Source organism: Myotis davidii, unplaced genomic scaffold (assembly GCF_000327345.1).
Source record: "Myotis davidii unplaced genomic scaffold, ASM32734v1 scaffold88, whole genome shotgun sequence".
Lineage (NCBI taxonomy): Eukaryota > Metazoa > Chordata > Mammalia > Chiroptera > Vespertilionidae > Myotis > Myotis davidii.
The window spans coordinates 1,538,790-1,550,152 of record NW_006300377.1 but is presented as its reverse complement, the minus strand read 5'-3'; the positions used below and the strand labels follow the sequence as shown (position 1 = coordinate 1,550,152).

The 11,363-nt window shown below is 54.2% G+C and overlaps 1 protein-coding gene across 3 annotated transcripts in view; it reads left to right on the top strand.

Annotated features, from left to right (window-relative positions):
* The window catches only part of ZC3H12A (zinc finger CCCH-type containing 12A), a 12,530-nt gene extending 8,736 nt beyond the window's left edge, over window positions 1-3,794 (top strand). For all 3 annotated transcript variants that reach the window (XM_006777281.2, XM_015572814.1, XM_015572813.1), the window contains exons 3-5: window positions 1,062-1,296; window positions 1,947-2,053; window positions 2,224-3,794. In XM_006777281.2, the coding sequence (XP_006777344.1) occupies window positions 1,062-1,296; window positions 1,947-2,053; window positions 2,224-3,080 (1,199 nt within the window). In that variant the 3' untranslated portion in view covers window positions 3,081-3,794. The remainder of the gene's footprint in view (window positions 1-1,061; window positions 1,297-1,946; window positions 2,054-2,223) is intronic.
* The last annotated feature ends 7,569 nt before the right edge of the window (window positions 3,795-11,363 follow it).

The window sequence follows — 11,363 nt, the reverse complement described above, 5'->3', positions numbered from 1 at the left end:
CGGCCAGAAGAGGGTGGGCTGAGAGCCAGGGCAGGGGCTAGAGTGGGACTCCCTCCCTCCTGATGCCCCTCCTCTTCCCGACAGCCATGGGAACAAGGAGGTCTTCTCCTGCCGGGGCATCCTGCTGGCCGTGAACTGGTTTCTGGAGCGGGGCCACACAGACATCACGGTGTTCGTGCCATCCTGGAGAAAGGAGCAGCCCCGGCCCGATGTGCCCATCACAGGTGAGTGACACCTCTGGGTGGGGGCGGGATTGCCGCCCCAGGAGCCCTGCTTCTCCCCAGAGCAGACCCTGTGTGTGTGGCCGTAGCCTCTGCCTCGAGCACTGGGCACATTTCTCCTCTAATGGTGGGGCGCTCTCTCCACACCCCCAGGGGCAGCCTAGTGCGGTGGCTGAGCCCGTGGGCTCTGGAATCCTGGCCCTGGCCCTCTGGCAGCCTTGTTCAGAGCCACTTGCTCCTCACCGGAGATGGGTGGGGTTGATAATCTCTCGGGGTTGTTGGGAGGATCACATGAGTTAACGCATCGTCAGTGCTTAGAAGGGTGCCTGGCACATAGTCAGTGCTCAGCACATGCTGGCTGCTCACCATTGCTCCTACAAGAGCCCCTAACCTTTGAGAGGAAAACCCCGAGTTCATTTCCCTAGAAGTCTTGAGATCTGGGACAGGCTGGCTGGGGCCACCCGCTCTAGGAAAAGTGGCCAAGACTCTGTCTCCAGGCAGAGGCTCATTCACGGACCCCCTACGGGACGGCGGGGTGAGCACCGGAGCCGAGCCCTCTGTGGCACAAACAGGCTGATACGCAGAAGGAGAGAAGGTTAAGGCCCAGCTCTGTGCTCAGAGCCTTTGCTGAGCGGGCCTACAGGCCTGTTCTCAGATGTGCTGGATTTTTAGGCAGCAAACCGTGTGCCAGGCCCAGGGGAGGGGCTGAGTGTGGCCGTGGCCTCAGCAGAGCCGCGTCCGTCCCTGGAGCTCCTGTGCCAGTCGCCAGGAGGTTGGGAGCCCAGTGGGCCTGGTTCTGGGTCCAGGCTGGGCTCTGACCTGTACCCCTGCCCCTCCCAGACCAGCACATCCTGCGGGAACTGGAGAAGAAGAAGATCCTGGTGTTCACGCCGTCGAGGCGCGTGGGTGGCAAGCGAGTGGTGTGCTACGATGACCGCTTCATCGTGAAACTGGCCTTCGAGTCTGACGGGGTGGTGGTTTCCAACGACACCTACCGGGACCTCCAGGGCGAGCGGCAGGAGTGGAAGCGCTTCATCGAGGAGCGGCTGCTCATGTATTCCTTCGTCAACGACAAGTACGCTCCCGCCGGAGGGAGGGGCCTCTGCTGGGGGGATCCGGGCAGCTTTGATGGGGAGATGGACACAGCACCACATAAGAGGGTCAGGCTGGGACCAGGCTGAGGCAGGGGTGTTTGATCGGGAGGGCAGAGCTGTAGCATTTTTGTTTTTTTTAACATTTTTATTGATTTCAGAGAGGAAGGGAGAAAGAGAGGTAGAAACATCAATGATGAGAGAATCATTGATCAGCTGCCTCCTGCATGACCCCTATTGGGGATTGAGCCATTGACCAGGATCGAACGCAGGACCCTTCAGTCCTCAGGCTGATGCTCTATCCACTGAGCCAAACCAGCTAGGGCTATAGCATTTTTTAATTTTTTTTTTAATCCTCATTTGAGGATGTGGTCACTGGTTCCAAGAGAGCCTCTGGGTTCCCAGCACTGAATCTCTGACCTGAGGCCAGTGGACGCAGCCTCGGGTTCAGATTTTCCGGTTGCCCAATCCCCTCTGGCCTCAGAGAGCGCCCAGCATGAGGGTTGCCCAGGGATGTCCTGCTGGATGGGCCCCAGTGTTAGGAGCTGCCCTCTCGTCGTTCCAGGAGAGGCTCACTGTCCAGCCCCCTCCCAGCACTGGGAAGTCCCCCTCATGTCTCCCACCTCTTCTGCAGGTTCATGCCCCCTGATGACCCCCTGGGCCGTCACGGGCCAAGCCTGGACAACTTCCTGCGGAAGAAGCCACTCACGGCTGATCACAGGAAGCAGCCATGTCCCTATGGTAAGAGGCCCAGCTCCACCCTCCCTGGCCCCCCTCGCTCCTTCGCCTCCCTCTCACCTGCACCCAGGTTCTTCCTCATAGGGACCACCCAAACCCAAGTTTCCTGTGCCCCCTCCCTCCCCCCCGGTCCTAGAGATCCCCTGCTTAGAGTCCCCCTTCCTTGTCTCCAGGAAGAAAATGCACCTACGGAATCAAGTGCCGGTTCTTCCACCCAGAGCGGCCGAGCCGCCCCCAGCGCTCCGTGGCGGACGAGCTCCGTGCCAATGCCCTGCTCTCGCCCCCTCGGGCCCCCAGCAAGGACAAAAGTGGCCGGCGACCTTCATCTCCGTCTCAGCCTGGCTCTCTGCCCCCAGAGCGTGAGCAGTGCAGCCTGGAAGGGAAGAAACTGGGAGCCCAGGCAGCCCCAGGGTCCCACCGAGAAGGTCTGACCCAGACCTTTGTCCCAGTGACCACAGGCAGGAGCCTCCCACCCAGTGGGGGCAGCGGCAGCAGCTTTGGGGCCACGGACTGGTTCCCACAGACCCTGGATTCCCTCCCGTACACTTCTCAGGACTGCCTGGACTCAGGCATTGGCTCCCTGGAGAGCCAGATGTCAGAACTGTGGGGGGGTCGAGGAGGGAGCCCTTATGCTGGCTACAACCCCTATGAGGCTAAGCTCCCAGCTACTCCGGCCTTCTCTCCAGCCTTCGGGCGGGCTGTGGGTGCCGGCCACTTCAGTGTCCCTGCCGACTACGCACCTCCACCGGCGGCCTTTCCACCTCGAGAGTACTGGTCTGAGCCATACCAGCTGCCCCAACCCACCCCAGTGCTGCAGGAGCCCCAGGTGCCCAGCCCAGGGGCTGACAGGGGCACATGGGGTGGGGCAGGCGGCCTGGCCAAGGAGCGAGCCAGTGTGTTTACCAAGCTGTGTGGCGTCTTCCCCCCACGCCTGGTGGAGGCCGTGATGGGGCGCTTCCCACAGCTCTTGGACCCCCAGCAGCTGGCTGCCGAGATCCTCTCCTATAAGTCCCAGCACCCCAGTGAATAGGAAACCCTCCCAGGGCTGTCCGGCTGGACTGCGGGCCATTGAGCAGCCCATTCTCAGCCCCACAGCCCACCCTGGAGGCTGGAAAGAGGGAGGATTAAAGTAGGGAAGGGAACCCACAAACCAAAGATACTGTAGGATTGGTTCTGACCCACTCGGCACCTCTAGCTGTCTGCCTGAGTGGGTCAGAAGTGATCGCCCTGTTGATGCACATTGTATCTCTGTAGTTTAAGGAGACGCTGCCGGTAACGGCCGTCGGTCCGTGGCTAAAGCCCAAACCCTCCTTTCTCTCAGGGCGGGGAGGGAGGCCGGGGGAGCAGAGGCCTGGGCTGGGGGCCCTGTGCACGGCCCCCCACCTCCACCCCGTCCCTGGGGTGCCAGTCTTGGCTGGCTAGTTGGGCACCGTGTGCCTGCCCTCCAAGGGCCCCTCCTCTAAGCCAATGAGGCCTCATCCGTGCTCTCTCGGACATGAGGCTTCATGTTAGTAAGCAAGATGCTTCTTAATAACCCACCTGTCCACTCAGTTCGCCTATCCCATCACCCCTGCCAGGGGTCCAGAGCCCTCTATCCCTACCCTCTCTTCCTCCCCCTTCCTCTGCTCTTGGAGTCATCTCACCCTTCCCCGCAGTAGGGGGAGACACATGTAATGTTAATGTTTTAAGTGGAAAGTCCTTGCCTCCCCAACACATCAATAAAGTACAATGTGAGCCCTTTGAAGAGGTGATGGTCTTTGTTGTGCTTGCGGGTTGAGCTGGTTTTTGGGTGATGGGAGGTCAGAGGTGTGCACATGGACCTGCCAAGCCCCACCAGGACTGCTCAGTCCCTCTGGGGCAGAGGAATCTCTCTCTCTCTCTCTCCACCCCTGGGCCAGGCCTCTAGAAGATGCCTTGGACATGGGAGGGGTGGAGGGAGGTAGGAAGCAGAAGTAGAAAGAGCTTGTCTGAAATTGTGGTGTGGGGAGTGGGTGGGAGTGGGGGGAGCTCTTCCCCTTTTCTGTCCTATGACCAGAACTGAGGATGGGAAACCACCTGGCTGAGAAGGTGGCTTCCAGGAGAGCTGGTGGAGTGGGTAGAGATGGTGTCGGAGTGGAGAGCGGGGCAGAGGGCGCTGGGGCAGGAGCAGCTGGAGAGGCAAGGCTAGGGTAACCAATGGGAGGGTAGAGTCCTGGTCCCAAACTCAAGAACTGGCTCTGTCACCTGGGGCAAAAGAACACTCCTCTCTGGGTCTCAGTTGCCTCATCCATGAAATAGGGATAATAATGGTACCTGAAGGGTTGTAAGGAGTACATGAGATCATACCTGTTGGGTGTGTCCCAATGCCTGGCACATAGTAAGTGCTCGTTAAAGGGCCTCTGGTGTTGGTCTGGGTGGGCTATGTTTACCTCCATCCACCATCTCCACCTTCTCATCCGCCCTAGAAGGAAAGAGGCCGGGCAGGAATATACTCTCTCTCTCTCCCTTTCTTTTGCAGATTAAAAAATGAGGTATAAATGTTAACTATTTTAAGTAAAAAGCTGGGCTGTCAGACGATCCCCAAACAACACTATCAGCAGGGGAAATGGAAAAAGTACAGCTTTAATAATTGCATCTTTGAACATCTCACCTAATTTGTGCTTATTGTTTGTGAAGCTTTTATGGTATCTGTATTTTTTCTGTTAAGAAACTGCTTCACCACAGAACAGCTGTGCAGCATGTTGGAGAAAATGCCACATTGGCAGTCTGCACACAGGGCCCCACCCTGTTCTTCACACCAAATGTTCTTCAGACGCCTGCACTGAGGCAGGGATCCACGGACAATCCCGGGTGTGCTTGCCGAGGGAGCCCAGGCCAGGCGCTCGGCCTTCTCGGGAAGTTTATCTGCACAAAGACATGGCATTGCCTTATTTATATAAAAAAAAGTTTCCCAATCAAGATGTGTACTCCAGGTTAAAAGGCTATTTATGGGCCTTTGTTTTTATGGGACAGGAAGCTAACATACTGGCCTGGCCTGTTCATTATCAGCCACTGACAATGCTGAGTGACTGACTTGCCCAAGGTCCCACGGAGAGGGGTGGACTGGGCAGGGCCTCAAGTTCAGGTCCCCTGGCCCCACAAACCTGAGGGAGGGAGGACCTGGGAGGGATGGAGGCGGTGTGCTCAGCCTTGCACCTTGCAACCCTCTCTGCTTACATCACTTACATCCAGCATGACTGACATGACCACCTCCCACCCGCTCAGCAACAGGCAGCCAGCAGCCCAGCCACCAAGCCTCCTCTATCTGTATGAATGGATACAAGGGAGTGTGAAGGCAGTGAGGCCTCAGCAGGGGCCTGGAAGCAGAACAGGACGCCTTCACCCCTCTTCCCATCTCACCAGCCGCCTGGCCATAGACTTGAGAGCTTAGGCTTGGTCCTTGACCAGAGCCGAGTTCTTGGTCATTTGCTGCTTCTGCTTGGGGCCGGGTGTGTGTGTGTGTGTGTGTGTGTGTGTGTGTGTGTGTAAAGATCCTACAGAAGTGGGCAGGAGGTGGCAGGTCCAGGCTGGCTGTGGCTAATGTCTGGAGGCCGTATCTGTCCCTGACGGCTTGTTGACAGACACCAAGGGCAATGGAGCCCAGGTGGCAGGTGCCAGCTGGGGCTGTGCTCCGGGGAGGATTGAGGTCAGTTCAGTGCCCTGTTGGCCGGAGCTTGTGTCCTGTGCTTTCCGGGCAGCCCCAGCCTGGGGGCTGGCCATCCAGGGTTTGTAGCCTGCCCTCCAGGCTTCTTTCTCAATCGGACTTCTGGGCAGAGCCACTCAGAGGCTGCCAGGCCAAATGCCCAGGATGTCTCTCCCACGAGTTGAGTTTTAACTGGGAAGTTCTTCCCACCATCTCTTGAAGCACCTTTATGAATGGGGCCTCCGTGTCCCCACCTGTAAAAGGGACACAAGGATCCCTGCCTCTCTCTGGATTCGACAAGATACCTCAGTTCTCATGGCAGCAGCATGAGAAGAAGTCCCCCTCCCTGGCTGTGTGGTCCTGGGCAACTCCCTCTCCTCCCGGGGCCTCAGCTCCCTGGCCTGACAGCTGTGAGGTTCCCATGGGCTGGTGTGGAGGCAAGGGTGGCAGGGCCTGGGCATGATTCTGGGACAGAAGCGCTAGCACTGAGGCACTGGAGGGGATCAAACTCCTCAGCTGCCCTGCCCACTCTCTTCTTTTCCTGGTTCCAGAAGCTGAGAAGCTGATGGGGAAACCAGTGAGTATGCAAATTCCTGCTTTGCTGGGAAATAATCCTGGGGAGCTCACAGAGGAGGGCCTCCTGCCAGCCCTTCCCTGAACCCCCACCGTCCCCCCCACCCCACCCTAAGCCTGAGACTTCTTGCAGGTTCTGTCTCTCACATGCACTAACCCCACTTGGGGTGCTGAATGACTGTGGAGATCACAGCCACCTTGGCCCACAAAGGGATGAAATTCCTTGCCCTGAATGTCCCCACCCACTCTATCCCCATATCACTCACCAGCCTGTGAAAAACCCCAGCAGTCCCTAAAGATCTAGGGACCTAAACTAGGAGGAGGAGAGCTGTGGGACTCCAGGGGAGCACCTATTCCAGGGCCCCCCAATGCTACTAACACCCCAAACATGGCTAGTCTCTGGTTCAGGGAGTGGCTGGGAAGAGGCAACCACTGCAGCTGCCCCTTCCACCCTCTTCCCACCAGCAGTCTGTGCCCTCCCGTCTCCCCCAGTCGCCTGCAAAAGCTGGAGTTGGTCTCCCCAACACAGAAGGGCAAGATCCCTGCCTGAGGAAGGGCTGCACTGATCTGTCAGAGACAGTGAGTAAGCAAGAGAGACTGGGAGGCAATGGGACAGATCTGGGGCCTGGGGGTGCCCCCAACCTGAGCCCTGAGTCCAGCTGGTCCCCAGGGCCTTGTGCCCCCAAAGAAGGCAGACCAGGGATCAGCACTTTGCCCCAGGGCCTCTCAAATCTCTAGCTCATTATTTTTTTCCTAGAACACAGCACAGGGGGTGGAGTAGAGGGTGGTGAGTAAGAGCCGCTTTTGCGGACCTCCTAATTCATGGGAAGGGTGTGGGAGATTTGGCTGAAAGAGACAGGAAGTAGGGCCCTACAATTAAGAAAACCCAAGCCATCCCAGGTCATGGTATGTAAATCCTCCCAGCTAGTTCCTGGATGGGGAGTAGGCACCAGGCTGTCACCCTGAGGTGTGATGCCTCCTGAAGCCCATCCTCCAGGCAGCAGCTGGCGATTTTAAACTGCTCACTCATTAAGACATGACTGCAAAACCAGGTGGAGAAAAGGATCCGGAGCCCCACCCTCTCTCTTACCGAGTTGGGCTTGCTGCTGGGAGGGCAGGTCACTGGGAAAGGGTCCAAAGGCTCTGGTTCTGGCTGCCCTCCAGAGAAGAGCCTCACAAAGGCCCTGGCCACTGGCGGGGCGCTGCCTGCCACCTGCCGGCGCCTCCTGGTACCACAGCCTGTGGAGCTGGAGGCTGGCTGAGCAGCCTGCACCACCAGCACCGGCCTGAATGAAGGGCCTAGCGATAAGGGTCTGCACTCCACCCTGAAGAGCAGCACCAGAGGTCACGGTCGTGCTGCTTACAAAGTTTAAAGTTCCAGAATATTCCGACTGTTCTGGGTAACAAATTGCCCAAGTCAAATTCTCAGGAAGTGGAAGAATAAGAAAGAAAGAAGAAAGGAAAAGGAGAAAAAAAATACAAGTATCCATTTTTTTCACGATCAGGACGATGAACGAGTTCCATGTGTTTAAGCCCTTCACAGACCCCCTCTGGCTCAGCAATCCCACTGCTGAGCATCTGTCTGCAGGTATTCAACACACTTACAAAGTGAGGTGTACAAAGCACCACAGGAGCCCTGGCCAGGTGGCTCAGCTGGTTGGAGCGTTGTTCCTACACCAAAAGGTTGTGGGTTCAATCCCTGATTGGGGCACTAATGGGAAGCAATCAATCGATGTTTCTCACACCAATGTTGCTGTCTCTCTCTCTGTCTCTCTCCCTTCTTCTCTCTCTAAAATCAATACACATTCTTGGGTGAGGATAGAAAAAACACTATACGACCCAGCAAAAGATAGGCAACAGCATTACTGCCAGCAACAGAGAACTGGTTAAATAAATGTTGGTACAGTATACACAGTAGAATGTTAAACAGCCAATAGAAATGAGGCGACTGCACAGATAGAACGTTTTCTAAGCTATGTTGCTAACATTTCTGTAAGAGACACGTACACATTGCTCAAAGTTCCTCTGGTTAGGAGACACAAAGAACTGTCTCTGGGAAGGGCAGCTGGTAGCTGAGGGACAGGTAGACTTACATTTTAGTGACCACACTTCAGTACCATTTGAATGTATGCTATTTGCATGTATTACTTATTCAAATTAAGTATCATAAAGCCCCCTTGGGGTACAGAACTAAGTTATGGGGGTGGGTGTGGGGACCTGAGGATGGTTGTCTTGGCCAGAGTCTCCCACGCTTATTCTTGGGCACGAGCAGTAAAAACGTAGAGCATACGTATTCCCAACAGGTATATGTTGTCAATCCGTGATAACTGCCATTTTTGAAGATTGAAATGATTGAGTATCAGCAATTGCTGTGGTTCAACCTAATATTTACTTATAAATTATCTACCTGTGCTAATGAACTAAGATTTGAGTATATTTTATAACACATTCAAAGTGAAAAGTAAATATAAATCAAAGGCCTGCTATGTTCTCCCGGCCCGTGAGCCACCCTCCACACACACACACGCACACACACACACACCCGGGGACGCCTGCCCTGTGATGTGAGGCTCGGAATCACCTGCACCACAGCCCATCTCAGCGGTGAGAACTTTTACTCTACAGAAGCAGTTTTTCAAAGTGAACACTCTTTGAAATCATGACGCTTAGCAGTTGTTTAAAATTCAGACACGACAGCATTAATTTAGATCATTATCTTTGCATCGTCCATGCACATCACCTTCCCAGGCACCGAATACACCACGAGCCTGGGAGGAGCAAAGGTGTACGAAGCCACACAGCCCGCTCTCTCCACACTGCACTCACACCAGGGCACTGTCCGGAGTGGGGCTCCAGGTGTGAATTTTTAGTGTAGCAAAGCCCCAGTCATTTGGAGTTAAGGATGAGGGGCAGAAAAATCAGAATAAAAGCAAAAACTAAGTCACAGACTATTTTAAAACAGCCTACTCACTGCTTTCAAGCTCAGGCCATTTCACACTTGCTTGATGCCCTTATTCGTTGCAGGAGTCAAGAAGTCAAGAATAGTCTTTATAGAATACTAGAGGCCCGGTGCACAAAAATTTGTGCACTGGGGGAGAGGGGATGTCCCTCAGCCCGGCCTGTGCCCTCTCGCAGTCTGGGACCCCTCAGGGGATGACCACCTGCTGGCTTCCTGTCTGTCAGCTGAGCAGCGCACCTGCTGTGGGAGCACACTGACCACGGGGGGAAGCTCCTGCATTGAGAGTCTGCCTCCTGGTGGTCAGTGTGTGTCATAGTGACCAGTCATTCCCAGTCGTTCTGCTGTTAGGGTCAGTTTGCATATTACCCTTTTACTATATAGGATTTACATCCCCCCAGCACCCAAAGGCCCCAGCTTGGAGTTGGAGCTAATTCCCATGCCTGCTTCCATCTCTTTCAAAGCAAGGGATTATTTTCCTAAGCAACCTGTATGAACTCAGTTGTGGGGCGAACATTTAACCTACTTCTGGTACGTTCTTAAAGCACTCTGAAGATCCTGAGCTATGTGGACAGCTTTGAAAGCCCATGCTCTCTGAACCCACACTGGCCCTGTCCAGATTCATGCTTCCCGTCAGCCTCTCCCCTGGCCCCACAGTTTTTCATCTTTTACTTTGTGGGTTGTCCCTACAGAGTTGCTGTGGACAACTTGTAGGGGAAGGGCGTTTGGTTTTGAGTTTGAATAGACTTTTCCTCAGCCTCTGGAAGAGGACCCTTGAGACTCCCCAGGAAGCTTTGTACAGATGCCACCTCACAGGATAAGACGTAAAGTGTAACTACAATGCGCCTGGACTTTAAAATGTCTAACTACCCAAAAAATCAAAGGACAACCTATTCCCATCTTAGAGAGGAGAAAGCTAACGAACAGAAAACCAAGTCTACCCAGATGGCAGGAATCCACCAGCACAACTGCCCTCAGCCCTCCAGTTCCTTTCTTGTTCCTTTGAAGTGCAGGAGAGGAAGAAGAGAGGACAGACATATCCTGGGAATCATCTTGGGATTTGGCTCTAGTGCTTTAAACCAATTCATTCTCTGTCCCCAAAACCTGAAGCAAAGTCCTATTCCAAACCCAACTAACCGGAAGGCAGATCCAGAAGGAAGCCCCTTCCCGGTGGTCCAGGCGGTCCCTGTTCAGGGGGCTGCCGAGAGGGGACAGGGAGGACGCCTGGCAGACTACCTCTCTCCAGCTGAAACAGGCACTAGGAAGGCACCTGCCACCTAAATAAATGCGTCCCTCCGTGTTAGCACTTTTGAGCAAGACTTATCAGTCATTACCTTATCTTTTTTTTTTTTTTAATATTTTACAGAGAGGAAGGGAGAGGGAGAGAGAGTTAGAAACATCGATGAGAGAGAAACATCGATTAACTGCCTCCTGCACACCTCCTATTGGGGATGTGCCTGCAACCAAGGTACATGCCCTTGACTGGAATTGACCCGGGGATCCGCAGGCCGACGCTCTATCCACTGAGCCAAACCGGTTAGGGCGCATTATCTTCTTTTAAAGTCAAGCAAACTGTCTATAATCCAGGTTACAAGTATCATAAGCATGGCAGACAGTAAGTATATCCTTTGGTGCCTTTTTCTAAACCACCCCACTGTAGGGGACCAATCTTTCAGGACTTAAACATCTCCAGTATGCCTGGGCCAACTTACAGAACTGGGAGGTTCCCCAAATCAATGATTAAACCTCACAGAGAAGGCAGCCTGATACTACGATCATGTATGCACACAGGTGTTCATGTGTACATAGCTGTGCTTTGAAATCATATGCCTTTCGGAGAGCAGTCCTAGCACACCTCCAGCAAATGTCAAACTGAGAAATGTTTGGTTTGCCAGGTGTTTTCCTCAGAGTTAAGGAAACTGTAGGTACCCTTTCCCTCCCTCCCGGAAAGGAGACAAACTGACAAAGGATACTGGTTTCCACTGTTTTTAGTTTTTTTTTGTTTTTTTTTTAAAGGAACAATCTACATATAAGAAACTATTTCCTTAAATACCCTGACATTAGAGTTCTGCTACCAAAGACATAGCCAAAGACATCTAAATAGCCACAGGGTCAAAAAAAAA